Genomic DNA, 25,582 nt, shown 5'->3' with positions numbered 1-25,582 from the left:
CTGTACTCTACACTACTTACTAGACTTACAGGGGCTAAAAACACTTGTTGTAGATCAGCGTGTTGCAACAGCACAGGAACATGTCTATGATGACAGTGCAGCAGGTGTAGGGTATGCTATTAAGCCTCTGTGAAGTTCAGATGTGTCTATTTCTGTTCTCTCTCTCTCTTTCACTCTCACTCCTCCCTCTGTCACAACCATTCTCACCAGTCCACACATTCATTATGAGGGTCATGCAAAATAAAAAGGAGACCCACTGTCCCCAGTCTTGGAGCAGTAGGGCTCTTTGAAGGCCAATACTGATATTATGGATTCAATACTTTTTGGGTTCAAGCTGCCAGTAGTTAATCATGTGCACCAGTATTATTGCTCAACTTGATTCTTGCCATTTGTTCAACTTCCAGTTCTGGTTAATAACAATTTGGCTTTATTATTATGTTTGTAGTTTCTATCAGTTATGATAAAATTGTACACACTCACCAAAGTAATCACTGAGATTTAGAAACATGGCTACAACGAGGTCCAACAGGTCAAGAAACATGAAAAGTGAGACAATCGGTCAAATTGGGGAAAAACAAACAGCAGTTTGTCCAGATTTTATAAAACTGAAAGTGAGCACACCTGAAATGGCACTGATAATGTTAAAGCAGGAAGTCAGTCTCTAAACTGCAGGGTTTCCCCCAGTGTATTGCAGGCCCGGTGGGAAATAAGAACGAGCTAACTAATGATAACATAAGCACTTTGGCTCGGTGGATGTCGATTTTAAAGTCATGTTAAAACTATTTCCCATCCTTCCGATTTCCAGGTGCAGCCTGACACTCCCCCCTGTACTAACGTTACCGCCATGATCTTAAGACCTCGCAATGCCTTGTGTTTCTCACTCCCGCTAACTTATTGTTCATCAAACATGACAAAAGCATTTCATTTTTACATGCGGGTAGGTCAAGGCGAGAAGAGGGAGATTGGCAACATATTTATAATAAAAATCACATTCCAATAGTAATTTCAGCATTCGAATAGTATTTATTTTTTTTACTGTTCAAATTATTTTCGACTTTTGGAATTCGTTCCAACAGCCCTATATCCCTAGTTGAGGTCGGGAAGTTCGGTCTGGACCTGGACTTGATCTGTTGTGGAGCAACTATGCTCGAACCAGAGCTGTTCGGACCAATCACATTGTCAGGGCGGGCTTTATACGATGATGGACAGATGATCAACAGTAACGTTATCAACCACGTCACCAAAGAGCGCTTGGGTTGAATTCGTTTACAACAAAGATGGCTGCCAACGCGTCTGTTATAGAAGATATCGACAGCGCATTCATTTTAAAAGAGGAACAGAGAACCGCGATCATGTATGTATACACATTGCCACACTCGTCCGCACGACACGAAAACAACCACCTCTGCCTTTGCTCTGTCGAAGCCTGCCTTTGACTTGCAGCTTCTGTGACGTCTGTCTCCATTGCTCTGATTGGTTGTAGGTCTATCCAATTGAGTGCAGAGGCATTTTCTTTCCTGTTTCAGTTGAAACACGCCCCATAATCACAGCCCAATGGAGCAGCATCAGACTCATATTATGACTAGAATCTGAGTATGACGACGTCAGGCTACTATATCACACTTCCAGACAACTAATGTCAGCATCACTCCTGTCTGTCCTTGGAGGCTGTCCTGGCCATCCTCAGCCTTAGTGTAATAAATGCTGATGGTTTTAAGTAAATCCCTTGCGTGGACTCCTTCCTTACATTCTATGAGCCAGTTTGTGAGACACTCGTACACTGTTGATCAATGTTGATTTTGTTCAGAATCATTACACCACATCCTTTTTTTCAGAGCAGAGTGTGGGGAAATTGAGTTAAACGGAAACGTAATGTGGCTCCAGGCCGCATTTCACAGCAATATGGCTTCAACCACTTCTTGGTTCTGTTTTTCCTAAGGTGTTCTTCTCACGTCAAGCTGCTACTCTAAACTCTCCCAGGATAATGTAATGAGTCCTTTGTGAGGTCTCCCACTATTCCTATAGTATGTTTGCAGTATTTACAGTATCCTCCTCTCTCCCTCTCCTTTTACTCTCTCACACACAGAGGCACACAGCGAATCAGATCTGTTCATCCTCAGGAGATTCTATCTCTGAGTTCCTCGCTCACACAGTCACATGATTTAGATTTTCTCCCGGCTGGGCTTTTGGCCTCAATGTTTTTCAAAGCACACAGATGGGCTTGTGTGCATGCTGAGTGCTTTCCCTGGGCCTGTGCTCTCCCTCGGACTACACAATTAGATTACATGGAATTTGAAGATGGTTCGGAATGAAATATCCCAACAACCGTCGGATGGATTTCCACGAAATGCCATGTTTCCCACAGGGTGAATTGTAATCACTTTAGTGATCCCCCTGAATTTTCATCTAGCCTGTTAACATTGGTCGTTGTGAGCATGTTAGCGTGCCGGCATTAGCATTTATCTCAAAGCGCTGCTGGCCCTGTGTACAGCCAGACAGAGCAGCTAGTGTGGCTGTAGACTCCTAAGCTGTGTTGGAAACCGTTCCCTATCATGGAAATAGTGCACTATATAGTAGGTTCACCATTCTGTAGTGGTGTTCGAGTTCTCCGCGGTTAATTTAATTCAATATAGTCCACTATAAAATACCCACAATGTACAGCGATGTACCCTACATTTTACTCCTGTATGCAAAGTGGCCGTGTTTTCCCGGAGGAGAAGAAGAAGAAGCAGAAGGACCTGCGAAAACTGAAAAGAAAAAATGGAGCAGGGTTTCGTTTCTAAACAGTTTAAATGTAACATGCAACATCAATACAACCTTTTACCTCCTGGGTGCTCGGTTTGTTTCAGGGGCGTATTAAAAGTATTTTTGGGGTTTGTTTACATGATGCTGGGCGTGCACACCTCCGTCACACAAATAACCGGCGCATCTACTGACGATACAATGTTTTCAGTGAGTGTTCGAAATCTCGTTTGGTTGTTCTCTACATAGTTGACTATTTAATAAACACTATATAGGGAATTCAATCAGGAGAGACTTTGTTGCAGATATGCAAAGGTTTATTTGTACATATACATAATATGAAATGTACAGAGTCTTTGGAGAGTAGCTCAGTCAGTAGGGAGTTGGGCTGGGAACCGGAGGGTTGCAGGTTCAAGTCCCCATACGGACCAAAGTATGGTGGTGGACTGGTAGCTGGAGAGGTGCCAGTTCACCTCCTGGACACTGCCAAGGTGCTCTTGAGCAAGGCACAGAACGCCCAACTGCACGGGGCGCCTTTCCGTGGGCAGCTCCCTCACTCTGACATCTCTCCATTAGTGCATGTATAGGTACTGAGCATGTGTGTGTAATTCAGGCCTGTGTGTAATGTGTGTAAAACATTGTAATTTCCCCTTGTGGGAATATTGGTTATTATTATTAACCATGGTGCAAACATGTGAGAACTGATACTTTCTGTATTGCTATTTAACAACAACCTGGTGAAATATTAACCTAAGTCTGTCACATCATATGGATACAACTATAAAGATAACAAATTCCATATGCATAGCGCATGCGTTACATACATTATGGCAAAGGGCAGGGGACGTGCAGCTCGTCATACGTTTCCCCAACGTATATGCGCCTATAAAATAAAATAGAAATACATGAATGAATTTAGATTTAAAAAGCAATAATTGCATGAAAACAAGTTGTTGACAAGTCTCGAAGCTCGAGTCCGAGTCAAGTCTGAAGTTTTTTGGGTCGAGTCGCAAGTCAAGTCTGAAGTCAGCTGTTTGTGCGACTTAAGTACGACTTGAGTCCAAGTCTCAGACTCAAGTCCCTATCTCTGCTTATCGACCATGCGGCTGACTGGTCCGGGCCAAGTCACGTTTTAAGGAGAAAGTAGGCCTATCAACAGGAATACATTATCAAAATTATCGTCATGGGAAAAATACGTCGATAACAGCTTCAGAATTTCGATGTTGATACATTTTCAATTAATCGTCCAGCCCTACTAAATAATGTTTATAGATTAGTATTTATTAACCATTAACAAGGTATTATAGTCATCAGTTGCAACTTTATAATAACCATCCAAATAATGTTTATTGACGGTTTACAAATGATTTCTTAAAGATGTACTTCTCATTTGGTAACCATTAACAAATACTTAATATAGTATATACACTGGTATGATGTGTGCAACAATCAAATGATAAAACTGTAAAAGTAACATAAATAATAGCATTACTTATAATTAGTAAACACTATTATCGTTGCATTTTTTGATATCCATCATGTGAGTGGAAGCATCTCGATAGCTGCCAACTCAAATACACCGTGCTGGACTCCACCACACCGCAGACTGTATAGGATGTAGCTGCTCAGGTAGTGGACCAATCACACGTCACATTAAATCGAATAACGCTTGTGTTGATTGGCTGCGAGAAAAACATGCATTTTCTTTTACGTTATCTGGGAACAAAAAGGATCAAATACAGGTATTATTTAAAGATTATTTTTTGGTCATTTTTAGGCCTTTATTTAGAGGACAGCTGAAGAAATGAAAGGGGAGAGAGAGAGAGGGGGCAAAGGGCTGCAGGTTGGAGCCAACGTCAGGAGCAAACCCCTACACATGTGCGCCTGCTCCACCAACTGAGCCAACCCGGCCACATACAGTTATTATTTGACTGGAACAGTCTTGTATAAAGTACTCAAAAGCAATACTTGAGTAAAAGTACAAGTATCTTCCCAGAAAATGACTTTGGTAGAAGTTAAAGTCTCCTTTTAGAATATTACTTGAGTAAAAGTCTTAAAGTATCTGATATTTGCAGTACTTAAGTATTCATAGCAATTTTCTGATATTAAATGTACTTAAATAGAAGTAAAAGTAAAAGTAAAAAAAAGAGGCAGAGCCTGCAGCAGTTGCTTCCATGACACTATCAGTCATTATGCTTCCTCCTCTTCTTCTTTAGTTTTGGCTTATGGTTTTTTTTTTTTGCCACTTGGCCACAAACAGGCATCACGTCACCAACTGGAATGGAGCGTACATTATCTTGGCAATTTAGGAGCAATGATTCGCCAAACTTCCTTTTTTTCAGTGTAATAAATTTCTTCTGATTATATTTTGTAGTAACGAGTAACTAAGATGCTTAGGGGAAATGTAGTGGAGTAAAAGTATATATTTTATTTAGGAAATGTAGTGGAGTAAAAGTAAAAGTTTCCGGAAATATAAATAACGAAGTAAAGTACAGATACGTGAAAATTCTACTTAAGTACAGTAGTGAAGTATTTGTACTTTGTTACATTACAACACTGGACTGGAGATGTTGATACTGAGTACTGACACCCAGCCCTAACTGTGATCAAACTTTAGTCACGTTCTTCACTATAGAACAGTCAAACTGAAAATGGAACTGAAACATCTTTTCAGAACTTGTTAGCATATCTACCTGGGTGTGTGTTTGAGACAGTGTCTGTGTGTAATCCATTCATGCTGGTATACAGTTTGTAATGATTGAAGAAACACTGGACACATTAACATGTTATTTGATTGCAGGCAACCAGACAAACTGAGAGTGCTGTGGATCAGGAGAAACAGACGTCACAGCACAAAGGTAATAAAGCAAAGAATAGTGTCTCTACAGGCCTCCTGGAGTAGAAATGGCTAAAATTCTATAATATATTGTTCTGGAATTTGATGGGTCCTTTCTTTTAGTCTAGTATTTTAAAGGGGCTCTAAGCGATGTCACGCGTTTTTTAGGCTACAACATTTTTTGATACATACAGCAAACATCTCCTCACTATCCGCAAGCTGCCTGTCCCCTGAACACACTGTAAAAAAAAAAAAGTGGTCTCTGTAGACAGCCCAGGCTCCACAAATGCCAACAAAAACAAACTGCACCAACCTGCACCACCAAACATAACAAACAGTGCTCCAGCCAGTAACCGACAAGAAGGATTTGGGGGTGGGGGTTGGGGGGGGTTAGTGCGCATGCACATGAAGGGGGGTGTGGGGAGTGGAGGAGAGAGAAGCGTGAAGAGGGAGGTTAGCTAGAGGAGAGCTGCTGCGAGCTCGCCTCCGTTTTGTTTGACTATGGACCTTTCACCTTAACGATGGCTCAATTCCATCAAGTGTATGGTAAGCTATTTCAGTGAGTCAGCATGCACAACTCCAGGGCCTCTCCTAAGTTGAATGCAGCCATCATTAATGGTTTTGAATACACCTGTGCTTTTCCTACTATGACATGTCAACATGTCTGCCGTGAAAAAGGTCTATACTTTGAACGTCAAAAAGAAGTGACGTCACCCAACATCGCTTAGAGCACCTTTAAATGTGCTCTGCAGAGGCTAAAATACTGTCAAAGGAAACTTAGGTAACAATTGTGAGATTGAATCCCTTGTTTCTGTTGTCTTTTCTGTCAGCTCCACAGCTGGCAGCCAGGGATCACAAACCCCTACAGAGGCCTGGTGCTTTGGCAGGTTCCAGAGAGTTTAGACATCACTGTCACACTCTTCAAGGTATGAGGTTAAGCCTCTACGTAGTTGCAGCGGATACATTATTTGCAGTGGTGGAATGTCACTAAGTACATTTACTCAAGTACTGTACTTAAATACAAATTTTAAGTACTTGTACTTTACTTGAGTCTTTTCTTTTCATACCACTTTCTACTTCTGCTCCGCTACATTTCGGAGAGACATATTGTACTTTGTACTCTACTACATTCATCTGACAGCTTTAGTTACTAGTTACTTTACAAATTAAGATTTTTCCACACAAAACACATGTAAAAAAATCTGATGTTTATTATAAATTAAACTAGCCAACAGTATAACGGCATACAAGTCCAGCTGAAATGATTAGACCATTAAACACACAACTGTTTGGATCCTTTACACTTTCTACAATGGGAGGATTTTTCTGCATTGAGTACTTTTACTTTTAATACTTTCAGTACAGTATATTTTCCTGATGATACTTAGATACTTGTACTTAAGTAACAGTTTCAATGCAGGACTTTTACAGTGTGATATTAGTACTTTTACTTAAGTAAAGGATCTGAATGCTACTTCCACCACTGATTATTTGGATTACAGATGGGAAATACTGTAATTTAATTGGTTTGTCTGTCAACAGGAACCCACTGCAGAGGAGTTTGAAGACAAGGAGTGGACATTTGTCATTGAAAATGTGAGTCTGGATGATCTGTGTTATCCTTAATTGTGATTTTATTTAATTTGCTTTTATCAGAGAAAACAAAAAAATTCAGGAAGGATTTTTTTCTATGTTCAGTCTTGACTACATCATCCATTGTTTTTTTGTTTACAAGGAGACTAAAGGCCATAAGAAGGTGTTGGCATCAGCAGACGTCAACATGAAGAAGTTTGCCAGCGCCACGCCGGCCCAGTATGATATAATACTGAAGCTCAAACCGCTGTCTGTCAAGGTGGTGGAAGCCACGCTGAAGCTGAACTTGTCTTGTGTCTTTCTCAAAGAGGGCAAGGCCACGTAAGTCTTCAACCCAGCAGCATATCTATATCATTTACTCCAAGCAGTACATCCTCAAAGCTTTACAGTTGTATCCCGGAATTTAAATCAATACGGGGGTTTTGAAAGATCAATACTGATATGTTTTGGATATCCTTATTTCGTTCTACTCTCCACAGTGATGAGGACATGCAGAGTTTGGCCAGTCTAATGAGTATGAAACAGAGTGACATTGGAAACCTGGATGACTTTAATGACAGTGATGATGAAGGCGGTGAGGAAAGGAGAGCCAGCTTTGGACAAGCTGCTCATGTTACTGGTAAGACAGGGCACACACCTAAACTAAACTACACGGATGATTAGATCAGAATATTGGTATGAGCTGAATGAAATTTAAACTGGAGAATGCAACTCTTGAAAATGGAGTCCACTCGCAAACGTATAGCGGTGTTACAGACATAGACGTAATTTACAGGGGGGATAGGGGGGTTACAACCCCCATAATAATCAAAACTGGCCAGTGCAACCCCCCCCCCCCCCAAAGAAAAAAAAAATATATATATATATATTATTATTTCCTTTACATAAATAAAGACATTTGCACCATACATTGATGTAGAAAAGGCACAAATTATTGCAGAAAAATTCACCAGAATGCAGAGAATGACGTTCAATATTTCAATTTTGCTCAAAAGTGGAGATCTCAACAATGTTGAACCCAAAGTTACGCCCTTGGTTATAGTGTTGAGTTTATTCTCTCACAAATGACCTTTGGCTGAGTATAGAAATGTGACAACAGCGAAGTTTAATTTTGTTCTGTCATCAAGTTATTCTCAGGGTGGATAAGCCACAGCTGGTATAATTAGGGCTGGGTACAGAAACATGCACCGTAGATGCTGCCGGCGCTCTCTGAGTTGTCGGAGAAACAACACAGACACGACGTAATGGCACGTTCAATTACAGTTTGTAAGCTGGTGGTGCATTCAATGTTACTGTAAAATACCCCGTTGTCATCAAGTGGTTCTTCCTTTTTTGTCGTGTAACTGCAATTGACTGGTGAATAATAATAGTGATAAGTAATTGTTATTACATTTTAAATAAATCATTTTAAAGGTGCAGTAGGTAAGCCTTATAAAACTAACTTTCTGTCATATTTGCTGAAACTGACCCTATGTTCCAGTAGAACTACATGAAGCAGGTAATTTAAAAAAAATTCCGGCTCCTCTGGCACCACCTACAGCCTGTAGTGCGATTTGCAAAAATCCACCACTCCCTGTTCAGATGCACCAATCAGGGCCAGGGAGGGGTGTCTAACTGCGTGTCAATCACTGCTCAGGCGCACGCATTCATTCTCCCTTGTGGGGGGAGGGGCTTAGGAGACCGTTTTGGGCTTTAGCAGAAAGGGGGGAGGGGCTGAGAAGTTGTCAATGTTCAAATCTTTTGGCTAAGTCCTGGACCTTCGCAATCCTATCTACAGCACCTTTAATTTGACTATATGGCATTAGAAATACACAAACTTACTCTAAATACTCTTTTTGTGTACTTCCTACTTTCTCGTTATGTAGGTATGCCACACAGTATGTTGAGACCCAAAGCATATTTATATCAGTTACATGGTATTGTGCCTCGTCAAATGGCCAGAATTTAATTATTGAAATGTGTAGTTGTGAATGTGAGTGTCGTAATGTAATGTTATATTTGTGTTAGGATTTTTCTTTTCATTCTAATGTCAACATGTCAAAGACAGCCACAAGCGTACCGACAGCCGCTCTACCCTGCACATACTCCCTAAGAAATCTGTTCTAAATAAAGTGTTGCTGTGCTGGATTTAGCGTGGGAATGCATGTAATGTCATTTGCAGCTTCCACACTGCGAGGTTTAATAAGTTCTGCCCTGCTGTCAACCTCAGCTCTGCATTACCTGCGAGGGTTCAGGCAAGGATAGCCCTTCTCAACTTTTTTTGTAACACTTTGAACTGTTTCCTCAAACTGCTGTTACCTCTTTTGTTTCCTATTTAAGCCTCAGTTCCTCTTTCACTTAGTCTTCCTGTCTGCTGTTCCTTTTTTCCTCTTATACCAGCCTCTGCCTCTTCTAACATGAGAGTACATGATGTGGCTTGGAGGCCTGCAGTTGTATCAGGCCCCACAGGTAACTGTCTGCCCCCCCACACACCACCACCACACATTGCACAGTATTCCATCTTTAGCATTACCTGTACAGTATTTGAAAATGGATTATTCATATCCGCCAAAGTAGCGTAGCATAGTCTTCACGACATGAAAATAACAAACTCATATCTGAGTGCTATCCCTCTCAGTTCATCTCATTCCTCTTACCCTTTTCACTTCCTCTTCCTTATGTGTTTTCTCAAATATGCCGCAAAGCTTCCTTCCGACATTTCCCCTTTCATCTTTACCAGAAATGGTCCGAAACCTTTTTTTTTTCCTTCCCGAAACCGATTTGATTACCTGAACTTGCGTATCGGCCGATACCGAGTACAGATCCGATACCAGTGTGTTATAAAATATATATATTTTGATTATGTTTTCACAGCTGTGATATGATTGCTATCATTGTTGTATGGTCTGGCTCAGATTAAACTCTTTGTGAAACATGAACAAACACAAACAATGAAAACCATAGGACTTTCTTTTATTATCCAGTTTGATAGTCAGTCATGAGAGAAAGCGAAAAATAACATAAATTAACTACTTTAAGGTAGATTTTTTTTCGGGCTAAATTACTGTACGTGGTATCGGATCGGTGCATAAACTCCAGTACTTGCCGATACCGATACCAGCATTTTAGGCGGTATTGGAGGCTTTTCCGATACTGGTATCTATCAGAACATCTCTAATCTTTACATCTTTATTCTGTATTTTACTGCTCCTATCTTCCCCTCTATTTATTCTTCTTTTCTTTCAAACCTTTATTTAATCTCTCTCTCTCGCTACATCTTTTCTCTTCACCCTGTCCCTCCATCTTCTCTTTCATCCAGTAACCTCAGAGATGGGTCAGAAAGCGTCCTCTGGCATTTTCTCCACCATCTCGGTCCCATCTCGTCCTCCTCTGCCTGAACCCCCAGACCCCTCAGTTCCATCCTCATTACGCATCCGACCACCTAGCACTGGCCAGCCGGCTCGGCCCTCCCCCTATGCCTACTCAGTGCCAGCCTTTACACGTGCTCACCCTCCTGCACTTCCCAAAATCTTCCAGCCCGCTGCCGGCTCAGGTATCGGTCAACAGATATTCCTCATCCTGTGGGGTCCCTTGACTCTTTAGGCTCAGATTATTTTGGTAGATTTGTCATTTTTAAGTAAAGATTTTAGTTTATACCACTCGTTATTTTTGCCAGGAATATTGGATAAGATAAGACAAGCTAGATTTTATTATCCCAAAGGACATTTGTCTTGGACAAACACTCAACATCTGCATACATACACACATACATAAAGTACACAGACACACACTGTTCCTTATTTACCAGTTCCAGTTGCATTATTCAAAATGTCCTCTCCAGTCAATGCTGATGTTGTAAAACTTAACTGTAAAGTGTTTTGTTTTGACAGTAAGTTATTTTTACTAAATTTGAGACTAAGAACTAGCTGAGTCAACAAAAATTGTGACAACTAATAACTGAACCATAAGGGCTTTGTAGTAGAAACAGTGAATTCTCAAATAGTGGCCTATTATTAGCATCATCTGCAGAGAGAACATGACCTTTATTTGGAACAGGCTTATATTAGAAACACTTTTAATTCATATATATATATATATATATATATATATATATATATATATATATATACTCAATTATATAACTGCAGGGCTGTCTAAGCCACAGTGATATGGTATTAGAGGAGGGTTACATCTTCATTAGGGTGCCACTGCCTGACCTGTTTGCAGTTTGGTTGGCTGTAAACATTTTGTGTATTTCCAGTTCCACTCACCGTTTTTCTGTCTTTTGGTTTGTCTTCCCGCTCTCCCCTTTCCTCTTACTTCTCTGCCACTTTCCTGTCTGTATTCTCTTATCTTTTTAGTGCCCCTTTCAGCTCCGCGAAGGCCCCATAGCTTCCACAGTGACTCCTCTCCAGCTGAGGGCTTGGAGGCTTTCCCTACCTTCACCCCTTCTAAAGCCATCTCCATTTCTTCAATCTCCTCTTTACCCTCTGATCCACCTCTCCATACTGTCCCCTTCCCTGATACCTCACAACCAGGTATTACATTATTCAGTTCAAAGCTGTGATTGGTTTCTACTTGACAAAATAAAGTACATGGTGCTGTTTATTGGTCTTGATTTGCTTTATAGGGTAACTTTGGTATATTTTAGCCTGGGCACTATTTTCCTATGTTTTTTGTGTCTAAGTGACTGATGGGAACAACAGTCTTTGACATTGGTCCAGTATTAAACGAGATGGCTGTAGTCGGCAGCGGCAAAACAAGCATTGATGTAACGTTAATGGTCAATTGCACACCTTCAATTTCCGTCCACTAAAAGTGCTGTTTTTTCTGATTAATTAATATCTAAGTGTCTGAAAACATTATGGAAAGGATCCCTTGTAATTTTATCATCGTAAAACACACTTTATTCAAAGTGACAGAAACAAAATAAAACTATCAAAAGCCATCTTGGTTCGTCTTTACACTGTTTCAACAATCACCACTCTGGTTTGGCTAAAAATAAACCCTTAATTTGCCCATTTACATGTGAAGATATGTTGGCTCTATACACACTAAAAGTATTGAATATTTAAATAGAGTCTGGTGAGTTTGACACTGGCGATTTTGGGGCTGTTTTTGGTTAAACAAAAAGGATTTAACTTTTTCTATCTCTGTAGGGATTATTTCCATAATGTTGTCAGACACTTAGAATATTAATCTGAGCCTGTCAGAGGCAAAAACAGCACTTTTAGTGGATGAAATTGACAATGCGCATTTGCCCCGAGTGGTTACATTGCAGCCTGTATCATGGCTGCCAGCTGCAGTGGTTTTGCACAATACTGGACCAATTTCAAAAAATGTTGTTCCCATTAGTCACTTAAGACCCTTTAAGGGCTAACGCTGCACTCACATTTAATAGAAAAGACATACAGTAAGCTCCTACTTCAAGAAATACCATCCATTCAGCTTTTATGCAAGCACTGAGCATTGAGGGAAGCATCTTTGGCTTGCTTTTTGGCCTATTTGTGGAATGAATGTAGATTAATTCCAGATGCGCTATCAACACTTTTCTTTCTAGCTGGGGAAGTCAAAGGTCACAACCAAATTCCACTCGCAAATTGCAATGTTGATGCAGCATTAGCTTTAGTATGCTTTCTTTCATCACTGCTTTATTTTATTTTATTCTTTCCGCCTTCCTCTCTCAGCCTGTCTCAGTGCCTGGAAAGCACAGGGCGTTCCTTCCTTTTCTTCTGCGTCCTCTTCCTCCTCATCTTCAGCTCCTCTCGGCTCCTTCTCTTCCATGCCTCCACCGCCCCCTGCTTCCAGGCCGCCCAAAGCTCGCCTCACCTCTGTGGGGGAGCCAGGCTCTGCCCTCACCAGGCCCACCAGCCTGCCATCTGCCCCTGAGACAGGTACAGGGACAGATCCTCTCCGAGGCTAGTTCACGCCTTTCCATTCGTTTACCTGTTACTATACCTTGTGTTTCTCCCTCCATCTTTCCATGTTTTTTTTTCCTTCTCCTTGTTTTTTCCAGCTTCCTGGCAGAGTGAATGGAGGCCTCCTGAATCTCAAGCCCCACTAGCACAGCCTGCCCACTCTCCTAGGTTTCTGCATCTCTCTGATCCCAGACAGCCTGCAGTGCTGCAGAAAAAGCCCACAGAGACGCCATGTAATGCTGCTCTGCCTTTAACCCAACTCAAGCCTGACATTTGCCTCCTTTCGTTAATTTTTTCCTTTTAATATCTCAACATAGCGCCTCCCCTCCTGCGCTAACATTTGATTTACCAATATGTAGCTTTCAGACATCCTTACTGACTCAGCATTTAGATGAGTTTGGATAAAATATAGAATTCCACACACATTTTATCTGGTCTGACAGTGCCCAAGCTTTAGTTGAACTCAGATGTGTTCACATGCTGCATGATGTAATTGACTATAAGCAGTTGGTGTGGATTAAACATTATATAGACTCATCCTACATGAGAGCAATCTCCCTGATAACTTAAAGGGTGAATCTGGTAATATTCTATACCTCTCTTCTTGTCAACACAACTCATGTGCTGAGCCAAACCGACAATGCATTGACATGCATTGACATACTAACAAGCATCGTATGTGTACCCAATTTGCCCTATTTTAACAGGTGCGTTTAGGGCGTGTACAAATCCACTTTACGAATCCAACGGCGGAAAAAAGGGTCCGTGCGCATGGTTCAAAAGGGTTGTACTTAGTGTCTTCATTAATTCATAGGTGTGTTTTGGGTGTAACATGCAATAAAATCAGAGTGTCATCTCCCATTCCCTTTAAAAGCCAGGTGCGTTTGGACCTTAGCGCATTGCTATTATGATAGAGGATTTGCTAAGCAGGAAACTGATCTGCTCGCGCCAGTAACCATAATAAAATGTAATAAAAAATATTTAGATATACACAATAATACCATTTCACATTGTAATATTTTTTATTTTTAATCTGTTGCATGGTTGTGTGTCTTGCTGTGTGTGTAACAAGCATAGTGTGCGCTCGCTGTGCACGAGCCTAGGCGCATTTTACTAATGCTCTGTTAAAATAACAATGAAATGCTGCGTTATTGACTTTAGACCAGGTTTTTGTTGGTCAATGGCGCGATCATTTTCTTCTGCCTCAAGATAGCAATACGCCATGAATGCACCTGAACACACCTTCCTGTAAGACCAGCACGCCCATGGGCGCAAATATGGGCGCAGGTGCATTTGCTATTTAAACGACACGGGCGCTGGACGGGAAATTGACGACTGTGTCGGTCTTAAACTAGCAAAGACAACTTGCATCGGGCTTTGTGCTGCGCCGGGTACAAGATAGGACCCAAAGCCTGATATGATGATTGTTGTCCAAAAAGAGTGACAGTTTGGGTTTATTTTGTTTCAATCCCACACACACACTGTCCTGCTGCCTCAAATACTCATTTGAGCACCAAATGTGGATTAATCCGCCGCTGAAAATAGTCCCCAACAAATGCACTATTTCCTCCTGTTTGAGTAACACTTGCTAAAAAAAAATCTTGAAAAAATGCTTTGTATTGGTCTTTTCTTTACTTAATGTATGTGTCGTTGATATTCCACCTTCCATTCCCTCTACTCTTCCCTCTTTCTTCTCCTCCTTCCCATCATCCCTCTGCCCCATTGTGTTTCCTCTCTGTCAGCGTTATTCTCTCTGCCAGTCACTGGTCAGTCTTTGGAGCAGAAGCCTCAGGGAGGGTCTGGATTTGTTACTTCCTGGAGACCCCAGGTCACCCCTACAGTAGAGATGCCCTCACCTTCTCCTTTAAATCCTTCCTCTGCTCTCCCGCTCTTTGGGTCTCCTCCTCCTCCTCCTCAGCCTCATTTATCCCAAACTGCCATAACCTCTATCAGTGACCAAGATGCAGGTACAGAATAAAAAAGGAGTAACATTGTTCCTGCTTGATTACAATTAGCATCAAAACTAAGTGACTAAACCCCACCAATACAGTATGTAAGCACACGTCTCCCCCTGCTGGTTGATTTCATTAAAGCAGCTAAACACTTCACAGGTAAAGCTATACACTGTTTATGCTGTGCTAGTGTGGTGGTGTATGAACATCGACTTTCAGCTTCTTCTGTATGATCTCGTCTGTTTTTTTTCTTTTTGTTTTAGAATTCAAAAGACAGCTGAGCACCCTGAGTGAAGAGGATAACCAGTGTACAACCGCTACAAGTGAGTGTGAACACAAAATAAGTAGAACAGGGCTACATTTACACTACTGTGTTTTTGGGTTTATATTACAGACAGTACGTTTACACCTCGCGTTCACACTACTCCGGCTTTTCCGAGCCCCTAAAACGGAGAGATTTGGAAACAGTGATGCCCCCGTTTTGGTTTAAAAACGCCGGGGTTGCTTTGTAGTCTGGATGGACACAAACAGAGACCTTTGGAAACGACGACGCAGTCAGTCAGTCTTATCTATTAGGTAGGCTTACATACCTTTCAGTAACAGTTCCAACCCGTCGTCGGTCCAAGCTAATAAATCCCTGCTCTTACTTTTCACCATTGTTGTTCTTTCTCCAAAGTATTTTCTGTATTTTCAACTTATGTAACCATAATTTTTAACCGCAGAGTAACATCAGACGGACTCTCAGTCTGTGTTTTCTGTCGCCTTGTAGTCACGTGTTACTTTCAGTAACAGTTCTCGTCATCGGACCAAACAAAGACATCTCTCTCCGAATTTTTGGCCATTGCTACTCTTCCTCCATATTCTCTTCTGCAACTTAAAGCTACTACCATGGTAACTACCCCCAACCGCGCAGAGTATACATGCTGCTTCCTGTTTACACAGGCACGCGCATGCCCAGTATAGGGCTGCACAATTAATCACAATTTTATTGAAATCGCAATATGGACTAGTGCAATATCCAAATTGCAATGGCAATATATGTGTCAAACCATTCTGAATGAAGTATTGTGGTGCTGCAGAGATGTCCTGTACAAATCCTATCCTCCAGACCACAAAAAACATCTTTGTTTGGTACAGATCCTCGCAAAAATCACACTATAATCATTTTAATTTTTTAAGATTCAATATTAGTCAATGAAAATGAGAATAATGATACAAACGTGATCATTCCTTTCAATATCGTGAATCATATTGCAATCGCAATATCAGTCAAAATAATCACAATTAGATATTTTCCTCATATCGTGCAGCCCTAGCCCAGTATACGCATATGGTCACGAGACATGCGTTTTGGGCAGAGATTACTTACAACTACCGTTTTTTTCAACCTGGACCCTATTTCCCTATGTTTTTGTGTCTAAGTGACTGATGGGAACAACAATCTTTAAAATTAGTCCAGTATTAAGCGAGATCGCTGCAGTCAGCAGCGGCGAAACAAGCTACAATGTAAGTTAATAGGACAACTGTCCAGCTTGTATTTACCTTCATAAAAGTGCACGTTTTGCCACTGACAGACTCAGATTAATATTCTGACAACATTATGCAAAGGATTTCTAAGGAGGTCGACCTTTCAGTTAAAGAGTAAGATCCTTTTTTTAAACGTAAAAACATCTGCGAAATTGCATTCGCTAAACCCACCAGACTCCATGTAAATAAACAGTAATTTTAGCATCGTAAAATACACTTCATTCAAAGTCGACAGAAACAAATTAAACTATGAAAAGCCGTTTTGGGTCGTCTTTCCACTTATCCAACCATCACAACTCTAGTTTTGGTTGAAATAAACACATAGTTTACCGATTTACATGTGAAAATATGTTGGCTCTATACACGCTAAAAGTATATAAATGGAGTCTGGTGGGTTTAGTGCTAGCGACTTCAGAGCTGTTTCTGGTTAAACAGAAAGGTCTTAAAGGTCTATCTCTGAAGGGATCCTTTCCATAATGTTGACAGACACTTAGAATATTAATCTGAGCCTGTCAGCGGCAAAACAAGCACTTTTGTGAAGGTAAATACAAGCTGGGCAATCGACCTATTAACTTACATTGTAGCTTGTTTCGCTGATGCCGACTGCAGCGATCTCGCTTAATACTGGACCAATATCAAAGATTGTTGTTCCCATCAGTCACTTAGACACAAAAACATAGGAAAACAGGGTTGAAAAAAATGGTAGTTACCCTTTAAAAACCAAAACGTAGTAGTGTACTGTAAAAAACCTAAGTGACACCTATATGCAATGACTACATGGCTTACTTTATATGACTTTATGTTGTTCAGCAACTGATCCTAGAGCGCCGCCCAGCCAGAGGCCAACGTCGTCCAGGGCTTCAGAGCAGAGAAGAGATGCACATTTTGGAATCGAGGTTGTTAAGACATCAGCAGGGTGAGTACATATAAAAGCTTGCCTTTCATCAGGTTTGGTGTCTTTTAATATAAGGTGTGGTTGGCATGGCTCTAAAGCAATAACCCCCCACCCGTCAGATACTCCAACACTGTTCATGGCATCAATGTATGTTGTCAGATGTATTACATGAGTTGTAAGAATGTTGAGATTTAAGCATGGATGTTTATTTGTGACATTGGAAGAAGCAGTTTTGTCATAACTGTGGAGAAAATGTGATGGGGTTGAAACGGCTTGATAAAGCTAGTAAGAGAACCTTGATTTGGCATTGTTTTGTCAACGTTCACACTTCAGTGCTTCTCAAAATCATTTAGCACAACATATCTAACAATCAGGATAGTGACAAACACAAGAGCAACAAAATAGAATGAAAAAAAAGAAGCTAGATCAACAAAAGACAAAATGATCTATTAAGAAAAGTGATCTACTGTTCAGTGAGTCTTGAGAAGATTTTTAACAGAGATGAAAACTATTTTAAAGATAAGGTGACATGCAAATATTCTGAGTCTTCATTTTAAGCCAAGGTCTAGGAATATCCAGTAAACTCTGGGCAGCCCACCTGAGATTTTACTAATATATGGAAATTTACTGAGGACCTTCACCATGTCGTGCCTGATAGGTAAAAAATAGTATAATCTTTAGGAAGGTATGATTGCATACGGTTCTTCAATCAATCAATCAATCAATTTTATTTGGCACATGAAATCGTCGAGGTACAATTCCAGTGAAATGTGATCCCATCAGCTTCTTCAACTTCATCATAAAGCAGAAGTGGCCGTGAGATCGGCACACAGAAAAAGAGTCACTCGATTGAATGGCACCGGCACTCCAGGATCCAGCCAAGTCTCGTTGAAAGGACGCCACAGCTCCCGACACCCTCCTGGAAACCCACGGAGGCTCACCGTCCAACGCCTGCAAACTGGCTAGCAGGATGGCGAGCAGAGAAGTCACATTTGGTGTTCAATTCCTCTACGCTTGCCTCGGTAGCTCCTCTGGATATGAATCAAGAACACCCAGACCTATGACGCTTAACAACACACATGCTGCAGGGTCTTTTGAGCACTCTTAGGGCTGACAATAAGAAAATATATGGGGACATGAAGCCTTTCATAGTCTGAGTTCAGGCAGTAATTTAAGTTAGTAACTGTAGATTGCTGAAATCATCGCAGAGACAGTTCAGATGTTCAGTCTGCATAAATGCCGAAGGATATATGAAGCTTCAGTTGGTGATTTCCTGGTACATAAAATACTATACAAATACTTTCAACACAGTTGTTGAACTGTGAACATGGAAGGGGTTTAGTGTGAAAAAATGTGGCTGGTTGCTGCTCGTATGTTTCCTTTCAACAGTGCACAGCATTTATACATTTTAATGTGTAAAATTGAACTCAACAATCGGTGATGCCATTTCGCTGAGCAATGAAACTACACTTTGTCCTGTCACATCATGGCAACTGATTGGGATTGATTGTATTGATTATTTGAACAAGTCGAAAAACAAAATATGCCCGGAAATGCAAAGCACATTGCTGCTACGTGTATTTAACAGTGTTAGAGTATTTAGGGGTAGATTTTTCCTTTAGCAATTTTCAAACGTTAATCGCACTGCATGTATGTTACTGCTAACAACCTTTGCTGTGTAATCATACATGGCAACACATTATTTGCACAGAACAAGATATTGTGTCTATTCAATACTTACATTTGGCAACTGAAGTACATGGGTCTATATTTTATTCAAAGCCAAAGAAGATCTGCAGTGACGATATAATGTTATGTTATAATAAGATAGTCTGTTATTTTTGATACAGCCTTTTCTGTCTACATGGGTTTATGTTGCTAGACCCTACAGTACTTTGACAAAAGTTATTTACTGTTTTAAACCAGACCAGACCACAACCAGGCTTCTATCTATGTAGGAGTGGGCAGCCCCCACAGTACAGTATGTAGCCTTACTCTTTTTGCAGACTGCAGTGTTACAGGGATGTCAGCTCCAGGCTCTTCAAGCTATTTGTTTGCCAAAGAATGCCTCTGAAGGCTGGGCATAGATGAGGTTAGTGATGATTTTTCATCATGATTCATCCCAGTAATTGTTGGCAATGTTCCACGACCTTGGTCAATACTGAAGTTCATCACAGAATACTTTGTACAGAGAAGGTTAGTACCTGAGCTTCTCCAGGCAGACCATTTTTCTTGGGGTTTGGTATACCAAAAAGGGACAAGACTTTGAATAAAAGATTATAAGCCTGAGCAGACAGCAAATTATATGAAATAAAGCTGAGCAATATTGTTTATATAATCATTGAATCAAATGCCTCCCTGTACTGTGAAAGACTTTCTAGTAGCCTCACTCAGAGTTTTGTGAAGTTTCCAGATAATTGTTTTGGTTTGTCAGTTTGTATAAATTGATATAAGCATACACAGCTACCCTTAGTTCACAAGCTCATGCATTAGTTATATGTTACCTGGCCAGTGCAAAAATGTTGGAGCCAAAGTAAATAAGTGGCTGGTGAAGATAATATTGAAATATTATTTTCAAAAGTAAATAGACTGGAAATTGTAGACTTGTATTTAGCAAAAAACTCTAAAGGAATGCCCATCTTGCTATCTTTTTGCTGGATATGTTAGGTGTATGAATTGGGTAAGATCATAAGACTTGAAATTGTTTTGGAGACGTACCTTATTCCTTATAGCATTCAAAAAACGTCATGCAGCTTTAACATAGACACTGTCTGCAGGGTCACAACAACATTAAGGTGGCTAATGTAGTGTAGCATGTTTTTGGCGTGCAATTTGCAATTAACTGGTTAGGCTTGGATTAGCAGCTTTGTCTTTTAAGGATTATTTTTGGGGCATTTTAGGCCTTTATTTCCACAGGACAGATGAAGACATGAAAGGGGAGAGAGAGGGGAATGACATGCAGCAAAGTGCTGCAGGTCTGAGTCGAACCCGCGGCCGCTGCATCGAGGAGTAAACCTCTATATATTATATATGTGCGCCTGCTCTACCAACTGAGCTAATCCGGCCACAGCAGCTTTGGCTTTTGATACTTCATCCGACAAACAAAATTCCCTACTATTTGGCAAATAATCTATTTAAATTTAGTTGCAATGCAGGTTCACATGTCTTAGCCTACTACAGATCTCATTTAGATATAAAAAAATCCTTAAATATTTATTTGTTTTCACTGTAAAATCTGGTAAAGCAAGACCCTGGTGCCCACTGTTTAGCAGCTTCTACTGTTTATAATCTTGTGGCTATGTTTTTGTAAAAAATGTGTTATCCTGCTGCTTGTTCAGCTGCGCATGAAATTACCTAGCACATGGGATTTTTAAAAGGATTCTTTTTTCGTTGAAATATAAACAAAAGTAACTTAGTCAAAGTCATGTTGATGTAGCAAGTGTCATGTGATCTGGCAGTGCTGTTTCAATGTAATACTTTAAAAGTCTGCTGCTGCTTGGCAAGACCTGGTAATTTCTTCCGTGATTTCTCACAAAACGCTTGTTTGGTTCATGACTTTGGTTTGAATCTCCTGTCGTACATTTCTGCTATTTATCATTTCTGTAGTTTCATGTCACATTGGTCATTTACTTGTATGCTGTTCAGTGGAATTCTGCAAAATATGGCCAGGGTATAGACCGCATTACTGCGGTGAAGACTTTCCTTCCTGCATAACGGCATAACTCTGATCTTCATTTGTTTGTCCCTCAGACCTGAGAGCATGGCCTCACTTCTGCCCTTTAGCCCCAGAACGACCGTAGACCCAGGGCTAAAATATTTTGAGATGCCAAAAACACAGATGGATCAAACAGAATCAAGGCCAACAAGGACATTCCCTAACATCCAGCCAACATTTCCTCCCTTCACTTCTGCGCCTAAGCAAAACCCTGATTTTCAAGATCAATGCAGATCTGCTTCAGTCAAGGAGCTTCTGGTTAAACCAAGAAGTCACATGTCCACAATGTCCATTCAGTTAGGGGATTTAATAGCACAACCAGAGCCTGTTCAACATATACCTCTTTCTCCTACCAACCCCCAACCTACTTCCAGATCACTCCAGGGACCTTCGTTGCACTTGCCTCAAATGGCTAGAATTGACACAAAACCGATAGGACGGATAGGAGTGGCCCATAAAAAAGAAACTTTAACTATGGATTTGGGGTAAGTGTAGTATGGTGCTCTGTCAATTAAATCCTGATTCTATAATCTCCAAAATACATCTAAGTTCAATGTTAATAATTGCAATACAAAATGAAATCATGATGATTAAAGAAAAGTAGATTCAGTTCAGGCAGTTTTGACAGCTTTCTAAAGCTCTCTAGCCTTTTTGTACTGACATCAATCTTTGGTATACTTTACTCCTTTAGAAATGAGAGCGTGGCTTTCTCAGTGTCATCTTGTGTCAAAGACGCCAATTCTGCACAAACACCTGAAGCTCAGTCTGGAGAACAGCCCATTGCAAAAAACCTACAGTGGGAGAACCTTCAAAAAGACACTCAAAAAATAAGCCCTGCTGTTCTAATACCCATTATGGATAAGAAAACCATATGCAACATGACTGCCTCAGACAAAGTCACTTCAAGATTGGACTCTGATTTTGGGTTTCTCTCAGCACAGCAGGCCACAACAGACACTTTATCAAAGCAAAGAGAAAAAATTAAAGTGGATTTTTCATTGTCTTCCACAAAATGCTTTGATATGCATGGTTTGGACCCAGAACATTGTATGGAGAAAGGGAGTACTGAAAATGTGGCTTCTGTGGATGAAAGACTACTGTGTGAAAGAGATAGGAGAGTTGCACAGGAACTTGTGTTGCCAAGCTCTGCAGTCGGTATACAAGAAAAGCATGTCTACACATCTAAGGTGGAACTTTTTCCATTGAGTACAACAGGGATTGCTATTTCTCATTCACCGTCCACTTCACAGCCTAAAGTTCAGATTGAAGAACCAGTGGGGGTGCCAAGAATGATTAAGTCACAATCAAGCTGCCCACAATATTCCAAGATTCCTGGCATGCCATCTTTACATCAGTCTCAAGTTATAGCTTGGTTCGATGATAGGTTATCGTTTCAGAAGTTACCCAGCAACAGATTTCCTTTACTCCTGTATTCAGATTATGTTGGTTCCATTTCTGAGGGTAGTGCAGGAATTGCCAAAATGGTGGACTTAACACCCTCCTGCTCCAGGTCTGCCAGTATTCCTGGATTCCCATCTGCTTTGAAACGTGAGCCCAATATGACTTGTCTTTTACCTACATGTCCCAGAATTAGCAGGATTCCAGGATTAGCTTCTGCCGGATCAGTGACCGGATATGAAAAGAGTGTTTGGGACAGATGTTCTCTGTGGAAGAAACCATTGCCGATAAAAGAAGCATTTGCTTCATACATGCCTTGTGTTCAGAAAGAAGCTGTTAGTGATACTAATATCATTAAAGGCATGGTGGCCATGTTACCAACATGTTCTAGAAAGGCCAGTGTTCCAGGGCTTCCTTCTGCACCATTGCAGAAAGCTTCAGATACTCTAAGTATACCCCAGAAGCTGTTGCCAGGTATCGTCAGTCTTCTACCAATATGCCCTAAACAGACCCAAACTCCTGGTATGCCATCTCAAGATCAAAACAATGCAGAGAACAAAGATTGGCATGCCCTGGGGCGATTAATTACCAATAGACCAGAAAAGAAAACACAAGCTTACATTGGCCAGTGGATACCGAAAGACACAGAAAACCCTAAAGCTATGGTAGATATGTTGATAAGTTGTCCACAAAAAGCCAAAGTTTTTGGCTTACCCTCTGCTCCACGACAAGAACCCAGTATGGTTAATGTAATGCCTTCATGCCCCATACATAGTCGAGTCCCTGGTTTGCCTTCAAAGACTAGACAAAAACTTTGTTTGTCCAGCTGCAATAATTGGTTTGCTTCTAAAAGCTTACAGTGCAAGAGCCCATTTATCAAAAAGGAAGTCCAGATTGTAAATGCAGTTTTGCGTTTTGATAAGAACACTGCTGAAAGTATGAGTGCAATATTACCCTCTTGTGCTAAGAATGCTAGTGTACCAGGGTTTCCCTCTGCCCTGACACCAACATTAGCAGATGGCCCAACTATGGTGAATGTATTGCCTAGTTGTACAAAGGAATCTAGAGTTCCTGGAATGCCACTTAGAGATACAAGCAAACAATCAGTGTGGATAATGGAAAGTAAGTCGCTGCTAGTACCTAGGGAGAAGTCTACAGTTACATTACATTTACAGAATCTTAATGTGTTCTATTGTGATTGTGATATGATCAAAAATATGGTATCAATTTTGCCCTCCTGCCCACGGACAGCCTGTTTACCAGGCTTTCCATCAGTACCATGTCAGGTGTTGGCCGATATACCAAATATGATCAATCTTCTGCCTACTTCTCCAAGACATTCCAGAGTATGTGGATTACCCTCTAGATTCCACAGTGAGGCTCATGAGTCAGAATGGAGTCTAAACAAAAGGCCAATATGGAAAAGGCCATTAACAAACCCAGGAAAACCTTTAGTAATACATGACCCTAAGATGTATTTAAGAGAAAAGGTAGTGGCTACAATTATGGTATCAATGTTGCCACCTTGTCCAAAACACTCACATATTCCTGGAATTCCCTCTAAGGCACGAGAGAGACCAGTGGAAGCTGTGACGAAAGAGGCTCTGAGCATGTTAAAATCCTTAGCCACTTTCCCAGAAAACAGTAAAATTCCAGGTCTACCTGCAAAGTATAGTGCAAAAGCTTCTGATGGCTGGTATGTTGACAGGGATGAGGTTTGGAAAAACCCATTCAATATAAGGTATTGTGTTGTTAACCAAGATTTTCCAGTTAAGGAAATGTCAAGTAGGGAGAAAGAAGTAATGCTGAGTATGCTTCTATCATGTCCACGACAAGCCTTGAACCCTGGATTTCCTTCTGCTCCACGACCCCAAGCTGTTGATGTTAGTGTGGGAAAAAATCCAGACATGGTACAGTTGCTGCAATGTTGCCCAAGACAGTCAAGTATAATTGGTTTCCCCTCCAGAGTGTCAATTATTTCCCATTCTAAAGTAGGGGGCTGGCCGGTGGTAAATATGCAAGACTGCTGCCAAATTTACCCAAAGTATAGTTTTTCTCACAAAGATATAGCAATGGCAAGTCTTTCTCTTGAACCTTCTTGTCCAAACATTTCTCTCAGTTCTGGTTTCACAGCAGTTTCACCGCCTGACATAGACTGGCTTCCGAATATGGTAAATATAGTGCCATCTTGCCCAAAGAAAGCTTCTGTTCTTGGGGTACCATCAACACATGTGCACCATTCAGAACAGGGGTGGCCAGGAACAAAAATAATTGGAAAGGAAAGTGAAAACCTTAAAAGTCAACAGCTGTCACTGGAAGAACATTCTCTTTGTAATGTTTCTGTCAGAGAGAAATCCATGCAGTTCATATTCCCAAGCCAAGATGTACCAGAGGATCTACAACAAAGAATGACAATTGAGTCATTAACCTGTCCCGTCGAGGCTATTGTCAAAGATTTACCATCGTCAAATTCTAAAATCCAAGTGGACCAGCGATCCTCTGTCGTTAATGGGATTGAGATGTTATGGGATGAGGCCAGTCCAACCAGATTAGATCTTGACACAAAGAAAATTAAATCTGATGTGTGTTCAGCTTTGGAGAGACATAAAGATGAACAGGGCTTTTGGATACCGATTGAGGCTGAAGAAATAGCTGTTCTCGAAAAAGGGTGAGTGAGTTGGAGAGTGGAAGTTTGAGTTCTCTATGTGATGTCAGCGGGTTAGATTTGAAACATATGCTTGTCAATTCTGTTTTCAGAAACTTGCATTGCAGAATGTGGCACTCCATTCCTGACATGCCATTGTTCTTGAGTGTTAGGAAGAGGTGGGTTGCCTTGGTTTGCACAGTGATGCAGTGATGCATTTCTACAATAATGCATTTGCTTTATCTCAACGCCATTTGACTGCACAATTTGCATTTGTTGTGTGTCATACATTCTGTTGCTTTGAGTTATTTTGTTTTTCACCAAATTTTTAGTGTTTTCCCGCTTGTACCTTGTCATTGTTTCAGCCCCCGGGGTCAAAAGGA

General features: G+C 40.8%; 1 protein-coding gene across 14 annotated transcripts in view; it reads left to right on the top strand.

The window, feature by feature from the left end:
• Positions 1–25,582, top strand: part of ehbp1l1a (EH domain binding protein 1-like 1a) — a 53,913-nt gene that overhangs the window by 10,063 nt on the left and 18,268 nt on the right. For 3 of the 14 annotated variants that reach the window (XM_031290576.2, XM_031290533.2, XM_035993515.1), the window contains exons 2-14: positions 5,543–5,600; positions 6,409–6,504; positions 7,121–7,174; positions 7,314–7,492; positions 7,651–7,790; positions 9,551–9,619; positions 10,470–10,703; positions 11,512–11,688; positions 12,838–13,044; positions 13,167–13,301; positions 14,811–15,035; positions 15,284–15,343; positions 17,358–17,463. In XM_031290576.2, coding sequence (XP_031146436.1) covers positions 5,543–5,600; positions 6,409–6,504; positions 7,121–7,174; positions 7,314–7,492; positions 7,651–7,790; positions 9,551–9,619; positions 10,470–10,703; positions 11,512–11,688; positions 12,838–13,044; positions 13,167–13,301; positions 14,811–15,035; positions 15,284–15,343; positions 17,358–17,463 — 1,740 coding nt within the window. Of the gene's footprint in view, positions 1–5,542; positions 5,601–6,408; positions 6,505–7,120; positions 7,175–7,313; positions 7,493–7,650; positions 7,791–9,550; positions 9,620–10,469; positions 10,704–11,511; positions 11,689–12,837; positions 13,045–13,166; positions 13,302–14,810; positions 15,036–15,283; positions 15,344–17,357; positions 17,464–22,281; positions 25,224–25,312; positions 25,379–25,582 lie in introns of those variants that run through there. The other 11 variants (XM_031290568.2, XM_035993523.1, XR_004895460.1 and 8 more) reach the window with 9 other exon arrangements.

This window comes from Sander lucioperca, chromosome 17, assembly GCF_008315115.2.
Source record: "Sander lucioperca isolate FBNREF2018 chromosome 17, SLUC_FBN_1.2, whole genome shotgun sequence".
NCBI lineage: Eukaryota > Metazoa > Chordata > Actinopteri > Perciformes > Percidae > Sander > Sander lucioperca.
Note: the sequence above shows the minus strand (reverse complement) of the source record. Positions and strands in the feature narration are given on the sequence as shown.